This window comes from Xiphophorus couchianus, chromosome 1 (genome assembly GCF_001444195.1).
Source record: "Xiphophorus couchianus chromosome 1, X_couchianus-1.0, whole genome shotgun sequence".
In the NCBI taxonomy this organism is placed as follows: domain Eukaryota; kingdom Metazoa; phylum Chordata; class Actinopteri; order Cyprinodontiformes; family Poeciliidae; genus Xiphophorus; species Xiphophorus couchianus.
The window spans coordinates 22593629-22613651 of NC_040228.1; the positions used below are offsets into that span (position 1 = coordinate 22593629).

The window sequence follows — 20023 nt, forward strand, 5'->3', positions numbered from 1 at the left end:
AATATATATGTATATTGCATAATATACATTGTTTGGCATTTAAGAAAAGTTGCAATTTACACATAATTTCCAATAAATTGTTATTCTGTTCAACACAAGTCTAGTAAAACAGTAAGTACCAGAAGCCAATAGCTAATGAAAAATCCGTAATCCTCATATGAAGAAAATGGCACTGGAAATGAACAGAGATTCTCCTTTCACTTTTGCAAGAGTGCCAACATTACAAACATGTCATAGACTAACACAGACAAACTAGTCAATGCATTACTCCAAGGCTGTACTATTGCAATTTTTACTATCAAGAGGCCCCAAAAATTTAGCCAAAAGCCTTCATCTTATTCAAATTCTTCCAGCAAGAGGTCTGACGAGAACTGAAAGCAGAGATTATGTTTCCTCTTATAGCTAAATTTAGTTTGCTCTCTGTTAAATGCAGCATGCCATTTAAAAATCTACTTCTTGTGTAAAAATCTCATGATAATCAAGCAGATTTTCTAAAAGTGAAAAGGTAGTCTCCTGTGGAATCAGATCCCAGGTTCAGCCTGTGAGGCAGAATCCCTATCTACTTTTAAGACTGCACCTAAAACTTTTTTTTTTTGGACAAAACTTATAGTTGTAGTGGCTTAGGCTATCTTGAGCTAAGGGCTGGAGGGCATACTACCATTTTTTCTCACTTGGCTATTTTGTCCAACATAGAATTTATGCATTAACTCCAGTTAACATAGACTGGAAACACTGGAAACTAACAAGGACAAATAGAAATTTTTAGATTTTTTCAAGATATGAAAAACAACATAGATGGACAGAGGACTTCTAATACTTTCAAAAGCTAAGATCTTTAATAAATCTTCAATATGAAGCTCCACATCTGAAGTACTCCATCTATCTCTTTAGTACCACTGATGCCAAATGTAATGTTTCATCTTCTGCCTCGTGTTTATCTTTAAATGAAGTACACATGTTGGGTGGTTTGCTAGGATAATTCAGTCTTTTGTATCAACATCTACAGCATCCACATGGAGCAATAAGGCTGTTTTCCTAGGTTTGCTAATGTTGAAGCTTTTCCTCACCAGTCGTTTAGCAACTACCAGAGCTGAACATTTTACTAAGTTATTTGACACTCTACAAGGAGAAGTATTGAGTTTAACATTTGATTTTTCAACTATGGGGTTATTTTTTGTATCTTAATTAGATGCAAGAATAAACAACTGACTGGTCAAACCAACTGAAATTGTTTGAAGTTCCCAGGTTAGTGATAAAACACCTTTGTTAAATGTTAAATGGGTCTCACACTCTCCCGCTGTCTTTGATTTCAGCCAAGGAAAATCAAATAAATACAACTGAAGAAAGGCTGGCCCCATAAACTTGAATAATCCACGTCTGTCAGAGCACTGTTTAAAAATCAAGCCATGAAGGCGACTGGGAGCCTTCCAGCAGACACATGGACAACAAAAGCTACATATGTTGGTATTGCTGGAAAGCCAAAGAGGCTTTGCCATGGAAATAAACATGTCAGAACCAATACAGCTTTTTGCTCCAGTCCAGGAGACGATCCTCTGAGTACAATGTGTTCAGTAATGCTGTTTGGTAATTGACTCATGCTCTGAGATGAAAAGATTGTGTTTTTCATTGAGAGTTTAATTCTTTTGTGTTGAGGAATCACAGTTGTTGGAAACAAGTTGAAGCGGCTGAGAATGAAGTCGGCGCTTTGAGACAAGGATGGATAAACAACGTCAAAACAACTAAAGTAGAAAGACATGTTGGGCAATGGCTCAGATGTTTAAACAGTTTCCTCCAGGGATAGTGTCATTTTGAATATTGCTGCTCTTGAAGTACTCCTCTGGTTCAGGCACTTAAGCATATTAAATCCACAAATGGTGCGAGTCTTTGTTTAAACCCACTGACATCCTTGGAATATTGAATTTAATGATTTTGTTGGATGAGAGGAAGTCGTAGAATAATGAAAAACATTTTGCCTGGAAGTGATTCACACATGATGTTCTTCTTGCTCAATACATTTTTTAAATTTGCTGTTAGACTTGCACTAAATCCCTGGACGTACATCTTTTTCCTCAGCAAAGAAGACTGATGACAGTAGGTTAGGGCATTTTTACACAGCCATGACAAATTAGGACATTTGGGTGTTTTTTTTAAATATATTTTTGGACATGGATATTTGATATCCTTCTCAACAATGCTGATTAATAACATTCATTCAGGAAATATTATTAAATAATCAAATTTAAAAGGATCTTTTATTTTTTTTTAAATGTAACAAAAAAAACTATATCTGCTGAAAAATAATTTAGATCACCTCTACATCTGTTCCTACTTTCGATGGATGACATCAGGTGTGTAAGATGAGAAGTTTGTTTCACATTCAGTGGTGCGTTCACATCAATTTCGTGTGTCAGGCGCATCTGGTTAACATTCAAAGTCTATTTGTGGTCCATCGTGGCATGTTTCATGCATCCAATGCGGCGCGATTTTAAGTGTTTGGAATGTTTTGAGCGTTTGACGCGTCCGACAAATCACCCGGCAACGCCTAGAGTAATTTTGACGCGTCTGGCGCACCTCCACATAGATTTAGAATGTAAACCAGATATGCCCAACGCGCAAAATGCTAAGTGTGGAGCAAAATGTCAAGCATCTGTATTCAAACTGCACACGCGTCAAATTTGAAGCATCAGATGCGTTTTTGACGCGCATAACTCGTTTGTTGTGAACGCAACCAAAGACTTTAGATTGTCTGCTCTTAACAGTTTACATTAGAGTGAGAACCACGGTGACATCCCAAGAGTTGTTTGAGGCCGTCAGAAAGAAAACTTTAGCAGCTTTAGCTAGATAAGTAATTTAAGAACCGTTTATGCAGCCATTTCACAGAATAGAAAGCAATACACAAGTGAGGACATTAAAAACAACCACTAACATGCTTAGCTCTGATCGTCCAAGCAAATTCACACAAAACTGTTGATGTGAAAGTAAACTCCGGTCCAATCATAAATCAATGGCGAACATTTAATATTCCTCAGAGGTGAGTAAGAATCTTTGCTCTCTAACAACAACAAGTTCGCCAGAAAGAATGAAGACAAAGACCAGAACTTCTAGAATAATCGTTTTTGGACAGAGTCTAAGATGTGATGTTGTATGTTTCGCGTAAACCAAGTACAACATATCTTTATTGATTAAAACAAAGTTAATTTATTATGTTTATCTGTAATCATGCTACTTTCTTTTACAGAGACAAATAAACAAGAAAGACATCGATGTGAATATTTATTTTGAACAAAGTAAATACTAAAGTAGGGCATCATTATTTTGCCCCCAACTGTAGATGAATCAAACAAATTAAATTGAAAAAAAAGTTGTTAAGAGCATTTCAGTGTAAACTTATTCTGTTTCTTTCAAAAGCAGGCCTCACATTAGAGTCAGAGGTGCCTAAGAGGGCTGCTGGCTGTGGAGGTGAGACCTTGTCAGAGGTGTGTTTCCTCCCTGATTTATGGGAAGGCCTCAGGATAAGCAGCGCATTTAACTGGGCCGGCTGAAGAGTGTGTGACCAGAAACGAGACTGGAGAAGCTGGAGCACAAGTGTGAGTGTGTGGGAGAATTGCAGGCCCAAAGGTGTGCAGTTCATATGCAGGGTAATGTTTACTTGGAGTTTTGAGACCCTCACTGTTTGCTTTGCCCCAAACCTGCTCCCCTTTCGACCCATCAACCGTGCTCCAGAGACAGAAATAGACTGATTGGAGACCCGAATATTGTAGCAGAATGTACGCTGCCTGCAAGCAGTTTCTAAATATTAGTCTATAGCACCAGAATGACTGATGCTCTTTACGGGAGCAATAAAAATTGTTAGAATAACAGATATATGTGTAGGAAAAGCAAAGTACAACTCCCTTTTTTTTCCACAAGGTCCATTTCAGATTCCTTTTCATCAGCTCTTTGTGGTAGAGGAGGAAGGCTACTGAGTTCAAGACCTTAAAAGATTGTTCCTGTGATCACAGTGTTTGTCAAACTGAGTATAATTACAGAGAAAAGTATTGTAATTATCTATCTTTAAACCACACTTACACTACAGTTCAGATTGCGGTTGAGCAAGACGGAGTTAAGGTCTAAATAATACTTTAGGAACTGAGCAGAAACTCTGTATGGAAACAAAGAGTGAGGGTCTTCAGCAACAATCGGATTTCAATGTAATATTCCAACATTCAAGCCAGACATCATATCTGGAAATAAGCATTTTCTAAAATGGCAGACATCTGAAAAATCTGTGCATGTAAAAATATTGTCCAGTGAATCTTAAAATGTTCCGAATACTTAAATTTTCAATGTTTCACTGCTAACTTAGTGGCTGTATTTGGCAAGTACTCGGAGCTATCTAGCATTCTTTTTCTATTTCTATTTTGCTATTAACTCTTCTCAATGAACAATAGTTGCTTTTGTGGGTCCTTCGTCTGTCACAAAGCATTCACAGGTGGTTCAGTCCTCATCTAGCAGTCCTTCACAACTACAAGAGATGTTTTCCTCTTCAAGTCCAGAAAGTAAATGAATTGAACATGCTCAAAGCTTTGGCTGAAATCTGGTTACTGAACACTTATATGTGGACATAAAGATGAAAACCAAACAAATCAGATTCAAGATCTAAACTAAATATGTTTTAAAATTATAATAATAGATATTCTATGCAATGTCTGTTGTTTCTAATAGTGTGAATGACAATAAAAACAATTTCTTATGTTTATTGACAGGAATTTTTAAGAGTGCTTGAAGGGAGTTTTCACCTCATCACCTACATTTCTGATACAAAGCCGTCTGAATCTTTTTGTTAAAACGTGGATCTGAGAGGACCCTTTATTGCACACCGGGGCATTTTTAGGTCAATCAGGGCAGCACACTGGCCACCCTCCAAACCACAAAGAAAAAAAAAGATTTAGATGAAATGCAGACGTCAACATGAGACAAGATTTAGCATCTCACCAGAGCTACTGCCCATTTTTCCCTCTGAGCTAATGAAGGAACACACTGTTGGCTGTCCAGCTAGCCTCTAAAAGGTTTTGAATAAAAATATCCACCGCTTCCATTTGGGATATTTACACTCATCCTTCACACACTCTAAAACGTTTAGGAGTCAAAACCACTGACTGATCCTAGGCTTTCAAATACTGTGATCACAACTTCAGAGGCCCATGTCCCTCCTTGCTTGGACCACTGAGCCTCAGAATAATCCAATGAAAACAGAGGCGTAGATAGGAACATGCAAGATGAGATTCAGACAAGTTAGCGAGGTAAAATACATTATGAATGCATTAATTTCTGCCATTATATGCAGGGCCTTTAAGTATAAGTAGTAAGCAGGCTTTTAGGGGCTTATTTCTTGCTTGGATCCACTCATTAGTGCTAATGTCTGCAACAAAATAACTGTTTTGTTAAGGTGCACACAACACATTTTGCATGCAGACCATGCAGCAAAAATGTTTTACAGTCAAGCAAAGACCTGAATAGTGCCAACTGAGGTTGTACAAAATACAGAGGCGTACTGTAGGAAATTCTGTTTCATACGAAAAAAACCACAAATTAACATAAAAGGTCACAGTTTGACGTTTTTAGAAGCAACACAAAATTTTAGGAATTAATATTATAAAATTAAGTCTTGACTCAAATATCTAGTAATTTGAGAAAATGGTGTCAAATTTCAACTTACGTAAATTATTGTTTTATTTGTCCATTTTATTAATGTAATTATAGGGAATAAAAAGTATTTATTTTTCCAAAAGAGAATAAAAGTGACAAGGAGAAAAAAGTGAAGTTTTTTTTGCTGATTTAGTTTAATTTTCTATCATAAAATAAAGTTAAATTATCTGGAATAAATCTGATATTAGATTTGAAGAATAAAATCAAAAAGTTAAGAAAAAGATGAAATTTTGGGAAAAAATTTAAATGCAATGTCATACTGGTAGCAGCAGGTTTGATATGTGGGGACTGTGGGTCCATAGTTTGTTCATATGCGAAAAGTATTTTATTGTTATTAAATCCTATTCTAAAATAGGATTAAAAGCCAAAAGTTAATCAAAAGATATCCTCTACTGATTCCACTGACTCAGATTTTCCCCCCTCCCCCCATGATATATGCACAAGAAATGATAAAGAAGCCAGTCTAACAAGCCACTGTTGAAAATGGAAAAGACAAGAGAAATTGTGTGGTATTCATTAGAAGTCAGGAAATGGCTAAAATGATCCACATGTGAACCAGGTCTCTGTGTAAAAAGTTTAAGTGTGAAGAGTTTGCTAAACACCACTAAAACTAACTGGAACCATTTGGTCTTGTCAGATGAGACTAATATTCAGCTTTTAGTCTTGGTCTGCTTCTTTTCGAAATGCCAGGAAACTTTGATAAAGTTCAGGATACTTGAACTTTGAATAACCAGGACAGTTTAAATTCAAATCTGCTGAACTCAGCCGGCAAACTAAAAATTCGTCCTCCTGTAGAGGGTGCTGTATATGCTAAACCTGTATTATTGTGTCAATTATGGGAGGCAGTTCACACCAGCAAACACTGAATCTTTGTGCCAGCTTCTTCAATCTGTCAGCACTTCCATAAACATTTCATAGTCCTCTCAGTGAAACAGAAAGGACGAAAGCCTGGAAACATCAGAATAAAAAGCGTGTCATTTACTGAGGGTTTCTCTAGGTACCTCAAGTTCTGACTGAACAGTGGCCATTCTGTGATTTTGATGGTCCAGGCATCTGGTTCCTTTCCTTTACCATGTGTGGCTTTAATAGACTATGAGTCACAAACCTCCAGACCACCTCCTGAAGGAAAACACTTATTACAGTAATTAAGTGAATCGTAGAGTAATAATAAGTTCAATACACAGAAGCTAACATGATGGTGTCGTTATCAGAAGTTGTGTCTTGTAAATGGACATTACTACTGAAAATCTTTTACGAGGAGCTGAAGGGACAAAAAATAATTTGTTACTTGCAAGAGATTTTTCTTTCCTCTTAGCATTTCTCCTCAACTGTTAGTGATTTCTTGCAGCCTCATGAAGCATATTTTATGCGCAGGAAGGGTGGCACTTAGTCCAGCTGTGTAACATATATAAATCCAAGCAGAGCTAACTGACATGACACTTTCCACTTTGCACACAGCAATTACATTCATTGGTGGCTGCTTTGGCCAGATACAGTACCAACTATAAAGACAGCAAAGTAGCAATTACAGCACGGGTGTGATATTTTTAGTTGTTTCCTGTCAAACGGACGTATAAAGTGAATGCTTGTCTGTCTAAGCTGTAAAGCAGCTATTAACTACTGCTACTTGCAAAAGGTGGAGCTCAGTGACCTGGATGTGCAGTTCATTACCGAGCCAGCTCACTAACCTCTCGCTTGTAAAATGCTTCATTTCCTTTGGGTTCACTTTACTAACAGATTGAAAATCAGATACAAGTTTTTGCTCACATAAGGCTGATGGGAGAAAGGATTGTTGGTCATAGGTTTCAACAGGGCAAAGCAAAAGTTAGAAATGCTAACTTCTTGCATAAAAAAAAGCGTGTCCTTTACTAAGCAATGTTTCTGAGAAGCTCAAACGTAACAAGGTATGATACATTTTCACTTTTTTTCCTTTAAAAGAAGCTACTTTGTAACAAAACCCAACAGAAATCATTTCTTTTACCTAATTTGAGTTTTGTAACTAAGTGTAACTATTTGTATAGCACCATTCCAGATAAAAACCAAAGTGATCTCAATTAGCTTGTTTACTGTTTTTGACATAAAGTAATGCATACATAAATAAGTACATCACATAAAAATATCAGAAAGCTCAAAAAACTTTACTAGTAAAGACCCTGAAAACATGATAAACAAAAACTAAATAAAATGATTATTTCTTATGTCTGTAGGTCTAAACCTGGATAAATGATATTAAAAACTTAGCGTAGACCTGCCTATATCATTTAAAATAAAATAAAAATTGAATTTCAATTTATATGATCAATCACAGGAAACATACTGGTAATTGCTAACAAGCGAAAATGTCTATTCCTCTTCACATTTTGTATGCCTGCCAATGGTTTCAATGTGCATGCATCCTACATTTAACACAAAGCAGCAGCAATGTATTAATAAAAACAAAGTGAAACCTTTTTGCATAGACTGTCTCTTGGCTTTGTTTACTAATTTCTGCCTCAGATTTTTCTGGCAGAGGTACAGGAGATGTATAATTGAAGGACTCAAATTGGGACTCAAACAGGCAGAGCCAACAGACGACAAACTAAGTTTTAATGAATAACCAAACAAACTAAGGGTGCTTCAAAGGCACATAATCCTCAAAAAGATCCTTCAAAAAATTTCAAACAGAACCCAGGAACTCAAAGAGCTTGTTATGAAAAAGTATGAGGAAAAACAAGGTTCTTTAAAAAGGTACCACTCATAACGGCCACTATGTATATAAACCGAAGAACTGATGTACAAGTCAGACTGAAGGCAGGTGAATGCAGAAAGATAAAAAATAATCTAGATTAAAAAGTCAATATATTAACAGAACTTGTACCGGTAATTAAAAACTAAGGCTGTAGAAAAACCTACAACAAATCATAATGGCTATGTCAATAATTATCACATCATCATGACGAAGACGTGATCTCAGTGACAAATTGTGATGATCATTGTAATCAAGATTGGGGATGGAGGTTATTTGAAAGCAGAATTTTAATGCAATTTCACCTGAAATGTTCTAGTTTATGTAATATTGCATCCAAGCTGTCGTTTGGTATTGGAACATTGCATATATTGACTATGTAATGGGAGAAGCAATTCAATATACAGTGCAGGTCTTTCTGTGGATCCACTTAAGCCATGGGTCCCTGCAGCTCCTCCACAGTTATTGTAGAGAGTTTTTCCTGAGTGAGTGTGAATAATCTCCCTTTCTGAAGTTGTAAATTAGTTTATCTTCAAAATATACATATATAGCATTTGAGAGATACAGACTGCTTAGTAAGACCATTTCTACACTTATGAATAATTTATTAAACTCATTTTAAAAACAAAGAGGTGATTTACAGATTGAAAATAACATGTATACCTAAATGCCTGCATGATGGATGACAAATATGAAACCAGGGATTCACCTTAATATTATTACAAAAACAACCCGAAATGAACTTAAATGTGGAGCTCAGTGGGGTTCACTAAATACAGCAGGGAATTGTATAGTTTTTCCCATGCCCTTGTCCATTTAGGAAGTGTCAGATTCATCAGTGAAGTCATTCCTCTTTCTGCCCACAATGCACAGGCTAGAGCCCACCAAATAAATAACTTGGCTTTTTTCATCTGGATTCCTGGATGTATTGGGGCTGGATTTTTCCATTACTAAGCAGAATAAGAGCATTTCCTTTCACTTCCAGCAGTCACTAAAACTGGCGCTTACCATTAGGAATGTAAACATGCACAGTCTGTAAACAAGGCTCTTTCTCCGGCCCCCAACCCCCCATTCCAACAAGGTTGACCAACATAGCCTGGCCTAATAATGACGCCCCTCCCTGACCCCACAGAACTCTTAAAGACAGACGCAGCCCCATTATTCAGCCCCGAGGTCACAGAGAAGAATAAGTGGGAGGGCAAAAGAAGGAAGGACGGATGGAGAAACATCTGAGATCTTCTCCACAGTTCCAAAATCAGTAAGTCATAAAACATGAAAACAAACGCAAAGTCTGTGATGCGACCGCTGAATGGATTAATAATCTAAGACCTGGTGAGTTTGGCTGGGGTGCTTTGAGGTCTCACCAAGTCTTCAGCTGACATACAGGGGTATCAAAATATGAGGTTAAGACTGAATGGTTATTTGAAAGCAGGATTTTAATACAATTTCACCTGACATGTTCTAGTCTATGTAATATTGCATCCAAGCAATATTACATGAATGGTGGTCAGAGTTCCATCAGTACCAACTCATCAACAGGGATGTCATCAATAAACTACCACATCTGTACAGGAAGGCCATGGACAGAGGACAGTTTTCTACATTTAACCACAATGCCACATTAAGAGAACCATCATTTGGACCACACTGTTTAGATTAAAGTACTTTCTGTATTTTTCTGTACTGTAAAGCCTTGATGAGTTTCCAAACCGCTAGGTTCAAAGTTGTTGTGGATGTACCAAAGAAAGAAATCTAGGTCGCCAAGGTCTCACCAAGGTCTCTTGATCAATTTTGTATTTTTATCTATTTTCTCCAACTCTACTTAAAAGTATGAACAACAAATCCATTTAGATTTCTGATTTTGAATGTTTAACGATGACATTGGATTTTGTGTAGGTACTATTTCACATTATATCATTGACATTCCAACATTCTGATATTTTAAGTAAAAAATTGTAAGTAGAAGAGGATAAAAATCTTCTTCAGCAGCGGTCACTTCCACCGTCTCAGAAGTTCAGCTGACATTAAACTTCAATCCAGCTCTTCTGCAAGTTGTTTGATAAACTTATTAGACCTTGCTATGCATCTTGTTTACATACACATTCAAGCCATTCTTTTTGAATTTTTTTTTTCTCATTACTGATTTGATAAGCAAAGTATGTTAGTACTTTCAGAAAGATCTCATGCTGTTGTAAGGCATATTCCAGCAACAGCGAAAGAAAATGCTTCTTCGAGCTTGGGTTATTCAGGGTGTGGGAGCATGAATGGGGTGAAACTGGGTTTGAGAGCTTGGGGTGAGTGACCATGGCGGTGTCAAGAGACTGGGAACACCCACTATGATTTGCTGGCTTCTGGGGTCCTGATGGCTGGCAGTCGTCCCGTTCTTGTTGCAAGCAAGAATGGGATTTACTAGTGAGTTAGACGTTTGGGTTTAACTCTGCCTGCCCAGAGCCTAGCAATCTCCTGAAAACGTCGGACTAGAACACAGCATATCAAACAACACCGGTTCGTGCCATAGTGCTCAGAGAAAACAGGTCATTAGGGAGCTGGAGGATTTGTGCCAGCGCCTTGGTGCCCATCTCTGCATCCGTAAGACATGCAGCACAACAAAGCAGTACACCCTTTCAGGACAAACTGGTTCTCATTTTATTGCTTTCGTTATGCCAGACGTAGTTTGATTTTATAACGTCAGTCACACAATTAAGATACCAAATGTTTTGTGGTTTTTTTTAAAGATTTTATTGACTCTAGTGTTCAGACAGGAAAGTGGGTAATGAGAGAGGGGGAAGACATGCAGGAAAGGTCATCAGGTCGGGAAACGATCCTGTAAAATTATGTTTTACAGTGAATTCTTTCTCCCACAAACTCTGTGGCGTTGCCTCTTCTCTGAATATATAAACCATCTCTTAGTTGATTAACTTTGTCTAACCAACAGCGATACAAACAAATTAAAGTCTGCAAATGTCAACTTTATTTGCCTCTCCGTTGTTAAATTATATATCAGGAAGGTTGAGATGTGATTTCCTTTCTGTGTACAAACTGTCTCTGCAAAGCTTTACTAAACTGCATGCTGACATCAGCCCCTACATTTTATTCACATAGCAAGGCTGAGCAAACAAGAGGAAAACCTTGGATTGTGTATGGAATAAACAAGGTCTTTGTTCTGCCTGGTTTCAGGTAGTTGCACAAGGTATTAGGAATGACATCAGTTTTAATTATCAAAGAAAAGCAAAGGAGGGCATCTCAAGAAAAGCTAAGTTCAACATAGCTTTGCAATCCTCTGTGATCATTTTGATTTGCAGCAGGGTTAAAAAAAATAGACACAAGACACTTACTGGTTAGTTACAGGCCAGACAAACTATATGAACGAATTAAGACAAAAATTTAAAAACAAGCATAAAAGCATGTTGATTGCTTTTCAGCTTTTTCACATTCCTACAGATCTAACAGGTGACGTACCAAAAAGAAATCTACTTACGCTAAATATGACAATGAAGACACAGGAGTGTTAATTGCTTTGTGATTGTTCAATCCCTTTTTAATAAAGCTTGTGTCTTATCAGATGTAAATGTGTGAGAAAGCTAATGCATGTGTGTAATTAATCTTTCATTAACCCAAGCAACCTTTAAATAAGCATTGTGGAGATTTAGGCTTATAGTTTTAATACAAGAAGACAAGAAATCACTTCCTACTAGGTTAAACCACCTATAAATGCAGTTACTGTAGAAAATACCAAGTCAAATACAGTCCCTTGCAAAAGTATTCATTGTCACAAAACAAATACACTCTTGAAATCTTATATCTGAACTTTTTGTAATAGACAAATCCCCCTAATTTATTTAATGAGAAAATAGTAAAGCTACATGTGTGTAATCTAATCTCAGTATAAATCCAGCTGTTCTGTGAAGCCCTCAGAAAATATCAGTGATCAAATATCATGAAGGCTGAGGAACAGACAGTTCAGGCAGGCAAAGTAAAATTGAGGAGAGGTTTAAAGCCGGGTCAGTTTAAAAAACATATATCAATCTTTGAACAGCTCACACACCAAATAAAGAGAAAGGATTTACAAAGACTTTAAAAGAGACATTAAAACCGACAAAGAAGCTCTGGAGGAGCTGAAGTGATCAACACCTCAGGTGGAAAAATCTTTAGACAGAAAAAGGCTTAGACTTAAACTACTATTAGAGATGAGTGAAAAGAAGAAAGTCATTGTTAAATGAAGCCAATAATGAGTTGACTTTGCATGTTGCTACAAGCCGTGTAGGAAAACAACAAAAACTTTTTCTGTGGAAAAATGTTTTCAAGTCAAATGAGATCAAAATGTTAAGCTCTTGACCTTCATGTAAAACGCCATGTACTGAGGAACTAACACTGAACAACCAAGCCCTACAGTAAAACATGTTGGTGGTAGTATTATGCTGTGGGCAGAGGGAGGAGAGTTGGCTAGAGTTAATGGAAAGATGGATGAAGCTGCACAGGCCAATTTATGCCAATCTTGGAAGAAAATCTTTAAGAGCCTGAAGACACTGGGACACAACTTCACTTTCAAGCAGGACTAAAGTGTCTAAATCTAACTGAGAACTGGCAAGAGATGAAAATTCCTGTTTGCAGATGATCTGCATGCAATCAGAGCTTCAGCTATTTTACAAAAGAAGAGTGGGCAAAAGTTTAAATCTATAGATGTGCAAATTTAGTGTAGGCACTTTCCTCACTGGGGATGAATACAAATGCACAACACACATTTTAGATGTGTGTGTGTGTGTGTATATATATATATAAACATTCACTTAAAGAACATAAATAATGTCCCTTTCACTGTAGAATTATCACAAATGATAAACAAGCTTTGAGGAGATTCCTCGAAACTTGACATTGTAACATAGCAATATGGAGAAAACTCCAAGATGCATTAATATGTTAGCAAGTACAGTATATTGACTTGATGCAATTGTTAACATTCAGTGGAAAAAATCTAGTTTCCTGAATCCAGAGTTTTTGACATTTTTACAGAAAACAGTCAGTCATACATTTAATGTTTTAGACAGAATTAGATTTTTTTTTCCACCACTCTACTAATGCCAAGATAATATTGATAAAGTCTCTCTTCTCATGAACAACATCCACAGCTTCCAAGGAGCACCAGTTTCAAACAATTCAATGAAACTCTATTTGTCCCAGAGGGGTGATTTAAAGGAACAGATGAGATGCTAACATTTAATTTCTGCTTAAAGAGAAACTGGACAGGTAACCTCCACCCACTCATCAGAGAGTGACCAGGGGTCACGACAAAGCTGAACTTACCTCGAGCGCTCTGATCATAATGAGAACATGAAAAGCTCCTAGAGTATGCTGATTGCAAAAATATATGTACTCTGTGCTTTCTTGGAAGCATTTCCTTCCAAGAAAGCCTGAATAAAGAACACCTTATGTTTCTCATTTGTGCATGACACCTAAGCAGACAAGTAGGCACTTTTATGTCTGCTTGTTTTAAAGGCAATGTCATTCTCAGAGGAAGGTTTGACAGTTGCATATCCCACTTGTACAGTGAGAGGACAGAGCAACAACCAGGCAGTCAGTGAAATGAAAAGTGAATATGACGAGAGACGATAAAATGGTGTCCAAATGTCGAGGCATTATGACTGGACATAACAGAAGGCAGTCTCTGGCCACCAGTCTTTTTTCCTCCCTTTCTGATAAACAGCACAATCTACTGAGTTCAAGGCCACAGCGATTGGCAGGAGTTAAGCTCTGTCTGAATGATCCTTTCAACCTTCAACTCTTTCAACCAAAGGGCATAAATATGAAGTCAAAAACTTTATTTTAAAATGCCTTGAAAAGGTATTGGTATTGGTAACTTTTTCACATGACAAGCACAAACTTACATATATCTTGTAAGGAGTAACGAACCAACCCAAAGTAGCGCATAACTGTGAAAAGGAAGGTAACGCATGCATGGTTTTCATTTCAAACGTGTAGTATGCATTTGTTTTTTGTCTTATAGGGAGATTTTTTTTAATATACATGTTGATCTCTGCTGCTCCTCCAAAGGCAGCATGGCCCTCTTGATTTCTAGAGGCCTTCCTTGCCAGGCCTGTCAGTTTAGGTGTCTTGCAAGGTGTAAAAGCGCTGCAAACTATTTTCCTTTGTCATATGTCAATTCGTCATTACTGCTGTACGTTTTTGACTCATGAAGACAATAGGAGGCTGAAGCTACTCTATACATTTATTTTTGACCTGTTTTTGTGTCATTTAATCTTGAAACTTTTCTTGCTAATATTAAATGGAGGCTAAATATTATTAGTGTCAGAAAGGTTAAATATATCTAGACATTCCCCTTGTCTGATTTTTATTAGGAAAATAATTAAAATCACATTCCTGTGCCATTCTTTTTTTTTTTAACATAAACTCTTGATGTTTAGTGTTCCAGTGTGACAAAATGCAAAAAAGTCAAGATTTTAATATTTTTTGAAAAGGTATGAATTTTCTAAAACAATATATTGCTTTCTAAAGAATTATTTAAAAATTAAACAAGGTGACACAAGGATGTCATCACAGGGAGAAGATGCTCGTCCATACTGCCATACAGCAAGACGCTTTGTACTCATAAAAATAAAATCTATTCAGATTTACATAGTTACCAATTAAGCTAAAGCAGGTTAACTAACCCTAGATAGAAAGTGAAAGGCCTACTGAAAACCCACACAAGAAGATTGCAACAAAGTTTATGCTTAAGAACGGCAGGTTCCTGCAATCCCTCCAACATTACAAGTCATAAAAATGTCAAAGCTTTATGAATGGAAGGAGTCTTCCATCCTTATTCTGACAAATTAGAAGATTATGAGAAAACTTTCCAATATACACGCATGGGCCAGTTGAAGATGTCAAGGTTTGTCACTGTTTGGGTTTCAAAACACCAAAAGTTTTATCATACTGTTCCTGTGAGTCAGTCCTTAATGATGATGAGATGATAAAAAGAGAGAGCTTCATACCAAGCTGTTTAATGGAGGTCTTATTCTCATACCTTGCAAAATGGATGAGAATTTAAAATGATAAAAGCTATACTTATGGTTACACCTCAAGCTGTTGAAAATATGTGAGTAGTACAAAAACATTATTCCTTGCATTTTTATGAGATAAAATCTGGCCAAAGGGTAAAAAGTGTGTTTTTTTTTTTTGTTTTGTTTTTTTAAACTCTCATTGCCATTAATAATTATTGACCTTCAAAGGTTGTAAAAACCTCTTTTTATTAGTATAGCTTGTTGCTGCACACTGTCAATCAGTTGGCTGAAACAACACTCCCATATTTTTCTCTTACTTAGAAGGCAGACCAGTTTGACGGCATGGCCATGTGTGAGTGTGTGTTTCAAGTGTTGTTTGAAAGGAATTGTAATACTGCAAGCTGCTTGAAAGTAATAAAACAAAATCCCTACAAGTTATTTCTCTTATTAAACTAGCATCTAGCAAATATAAATGCTTTGGTAATCTGAATTACAGAAAAACTTCTGTCTGATTTAATGTAAAAAAACAAATCTCCAAAATCGTACGTCTTTCTATGGAGTGTATTTAAATATAATACAGGGTTTTCCCACTGTGTTATAAGCCTGGTGGGCTACCAGGCTTTACTCGTGCCCCCACCAGGCTTAGCACTGCCTATTTAAGTTTTTTTTTATTTTTATGTTTGCATATTTAAATACTTTATAGTTTGTGTTTATTTATGCATCTTTCAATAACACATAATTATCAAGTGATATTTTCAAATTTCATGTCAACTTGAAGCATTTTTAAAACTCAAATACACGGTGAGCCGCTGGATGAATTACTGCAGAGACCTCTAACTACTGGGCTTAGCACGTTTTCTTGGGAAAACCTTATAATGTATTTCCAAACCACTGTATTTGTCTTTGTTGTACTTGAGTGAAAAGTACAGTTGCCTTCTTTCAGCAAGATAACAGTGTTAGCAACAGGCATTTTTGGTTCACAGTAGTTCCAGAAACTGATTCATGACTTTGCCCAAATGTTAGAAGAGTCACTGTATAAAGACGCTGCGGTCTTACACAGACCTGCTGAACATCTGGTCATGTCAGAAGATAAAGAAGAATGGATAAAAGTCAATGAAATGGAGCTCTGCTAATCATCATCTGAGATGATTGCGATGGCTGACAGAGTGGGTGTAATGCAGTCACTGGATGCATTTGACTAAGAAAAAGCATGGCTCCTTCATTAAGTGCAAAGGAGAGGAAGCGGGGACAAAGCAAACAAAGCAAGAGGAGAGGGGTGAGTGAGCGTTGGGGGATTTCTTCTTCCCTTCCATCACACCCAGCCAGAGCAGACTCAGTTAGCATCTCAAGGTAAGCCTCCCCGTCACTTGGGCCTCATATTACTAAGGCCGCTCGGTTCCCACAGTGTGTCAGGGCCTGCATGTGGCCTTCCACCCCACTCCGGCAGCTCTCCGTCTTTAGACCCTCAGGGCCCCGGAGCAGAGGTTACACCAACACAGCCAGCCACAGCAGCATGTCAGCCCCACACCAACCGTTGCCTTGGTGCCACCGCAAGAGATCCTGACTCCTTTCGAGGGGAAAGTGATTTGCCATGACGTGTACAGCTCCCTTTTTTTTCTTTGCTCACTTGTAGCTCCTCTCTCCATGCATTTAATCTCCCCTGCTCTCATTTTTCCCCTTCTTTGTCATTCTCTCCACCACATCCTCAAATCTTCCCTGTCTCGTTCTCTCTCTCTCCTCTCCCACTCCCTTTTTTTTCTTTGAGTAATGGCTGGTGCCAGAAACAGTGCCATGATTAGAATGACTTTGATGAAAGACAACATCTGCACTGAATAAATACTCAACCAACAAATTGCGTTTTTTTTGTTTTGTTTTTTGTTTTAATCCAGCTATTGTTCATCTCTTTCTGGTTTTCTTCTTTAAACCACTTCCATTTTTGAAGACTTTTCAGCATCTTGGAGTTGTCATCAACATTAAATCACAATATTTATTTGCAGTTAGGCCCACAACATGCTCACAAATAGCTTCAGAGCCGCAGCAAAGGAGCACGCTTTGCACCGATAAACAGGAACCGGAGGAGAAGTCGATCAAGTGGATCGTCCGGAGCATTTCACTCGGTGACCAACAAACAGGTGCATGCCATTACAGCCCCGCTTGCTCCCAAGGAGCATTCCACGCTACAAGGAAGTGTGTAATCGATGTTGTGGAGAATAAAGTGAGAAAAAAGTAGTTCTAATTGCAAAATGTAAATATTGAGTTTTCCCACAAGTGGGGGCAGACCACCCAGGATGCAAAATAGTCACCCACCCCCTTTCTCTCTCTCTCTCTCTTTTTGCCTTGCCGACCGCCCGAGAGATGTCTTTTTGTGAGTGCAAAACATCACTGACCACAATCAGCCACTCACACACAAACCATGATGTGTCTTTGCATGCAAATACTCGGGTAGCTTTGCTCGGCGTTTGTATTGTGGGAAAATTAAGTGATGAAAACCTGTGAGAGGGGGTGGAATGAGAAAGAAGAGAGGATCAGAGAGCCGAAGGTTTTACACCGTGTCTTTTCTTGTTCCTGTAAGGTGGTCGGGTCAGTCTGGTCTGAATGAATTCTCACAAGATGAGGGAGGAGGACAGCACTGTAGCTGCAGTGTCTGACAGACAGAGACTCCACCGTTTGTGTGTGCGTGTGTGTGTCTTGCAGGCTGGTGTCAAATACTTGTCTAGACTGTGACAAATACCTCCCCGTATTCTTGCTACGATTACCTGCAGGATTACCTACAAAACGCAACCGTTCACACAACCAATGCCGTCTCAAGATCAAAGCAAGCAGCTTCATTCCAACAACAGCAAACTCAGAAAAAAACAAAACTTAATTTAAGTCTCACTGTGGGGTTTTTTGTTTGTTTGTTTTTGTCTTGGCAAGTCTTCATAAATATAAGCAACTGTGCAGATTGACACAGCACGAATGACAATAAGAAGCAATTAAATAATTGCAAAATGAGACGTAGAATAAACAGGAAGCATCTGCTTCAAAAAAACGGGAATTGAAAAACTATAGATCTTTGTTTCAAAGTAATCATGGTTTGCCTGATTCAGATCTGTGGTGCCAACACTGTCCACCCTTATGATTAACATGGAACTTCACGTCTGTGATTTAGACTTACAAAATTATTATTTTTTGCACAGTTTTTACCGGCCTCTGGTGTTTCCTCATTTAAGAATGCATATTTTCAATTATAAATTTTACATGACATTTTTTTTTACATTGTTTAACAACAATAATGCACTCTGTCATTTTTAATCTGTAAATAATGTTTTATGAATAATGTCTGACAAATAAATTTTCTGCCCAACCAAATCTCATTTGTAGCATTTTAAATTCTATATTTTATTAATAATTTAAGATAGAAAAGTAAGTTTTTTTTGTGTCCACTGCAGTGCACAACTACTAAGTAATAATTAAAGATGCACTGATCACCATTTTCCTGGCCAATACCAATTTCCAGTTTTCTGTTAGGTCTGTTCTGCTGGTACTTAAAAAAAACATATATATATATATATATATATATATATATATATATATTTGTATTTCTTGTTTTATTTTGTCAACAAAATAAATAAATTTAAAATTGAAAGATTTCCCACATTTTTACATTAAAGCTACCTGAACTTTTGCCTGATTTTTATTCAACTCTAAAAAGTAGGTGTTCATGGTCCTGGATTACATTTTTCTGGGTCTAAAATGGTTTAACTCACTTATTTTTTTATGCATTTTACAAAACGGATAAAGGTAAAATTGACCCGATTGATTGGTGCTTCTTTATAAATCCAACCTTGCTCCTTAGCCCTCTTTCTATCCCATGACAACAAAACTTAGTTTTGGCTTTTGGTTGTTAAGTGCCACCCCCAAGATTATGTGCCCCCGACCCCCTCAAAAAAAAAAAAAAAAAAAAAATCTGGCCACCCGTTTTAAAAACTTTCTGTGGGCGCCCCTGATATTGATTCTAAGTGGTTTGGACACGTGTTTGCTTTCAGTCTGATTAATTTAGGCACATGATCGGCTGCAATTAGTAAAATGAAAGGCACTTGGAGGCGACAACTTACCTTGAGTGGTTTTACTTCCTGAAGCTGACTGTTGGACAAAGGCGACCAAAAGGAAACCCACAAATCCAAGGCTTGCGCGTACCAAAGCGTGCAGATACATGGTAACTTTTCCTTTAGTTCAACACGACAGGAACACTTTCTGGGATCTGCGATGCGCAGGAGCACACAGAACATAGAAGGGTGTGTGTGGCAGAAATATAGTGTCTTGCTACTCCTCCTGAGCACCCGCTGACAGGATACGGTGCGATCCTTTTTTTTTTCTTTTTTTTTTCTCCCCCCTCTCTCTCCTCTAAACGTCTTCTTATTTCAGTTTAAAGTGATCGGGGTTGAGGAGAGCCCTACAACGCGGAGCGCAATAAGCCTGTTCTGTTATCATGGTTCGAGCTCAGAGACGGTGCCAATTTAAGAAAGAGAGAGAGAGGGGGGAAAGGAGCGAGAGATGGAGTGCTCGACGGGGTCTAAAGGGGGAGGAGAGAGGAAGGAGCGTCCGATCAGTGCTCTTGACTCCTCCGACG

At 37.7% G+C, this 20023-nt stretch overlaps 1 protein-coding gene across 2 annotated transcripts in view; it reads right to left on the bottom strand.

Moving 5' to 3' along the window:
- scube3 (signal peptide, CUB domain, EGF-like 3) overlaps positions 1 to 20023 on the bottom strand; it is a 112436-nt gene extending 92413 nt beyond the window's left edge. For both annotated transcript variants that reach the window (XM_028019064.1, XM_028019056.1), the window contains exon 1: positions 19509 to 20023. In XM_028019064.1, the coding sequence (XP_027874865.1) occupies positions 19509 to 19608 (100 nt within the window). In that variant the 5' untranslated portion in view covers positions 19609 to 20023. The remainder of the gene's footprint in view (positions 1 to 19508) is intronic.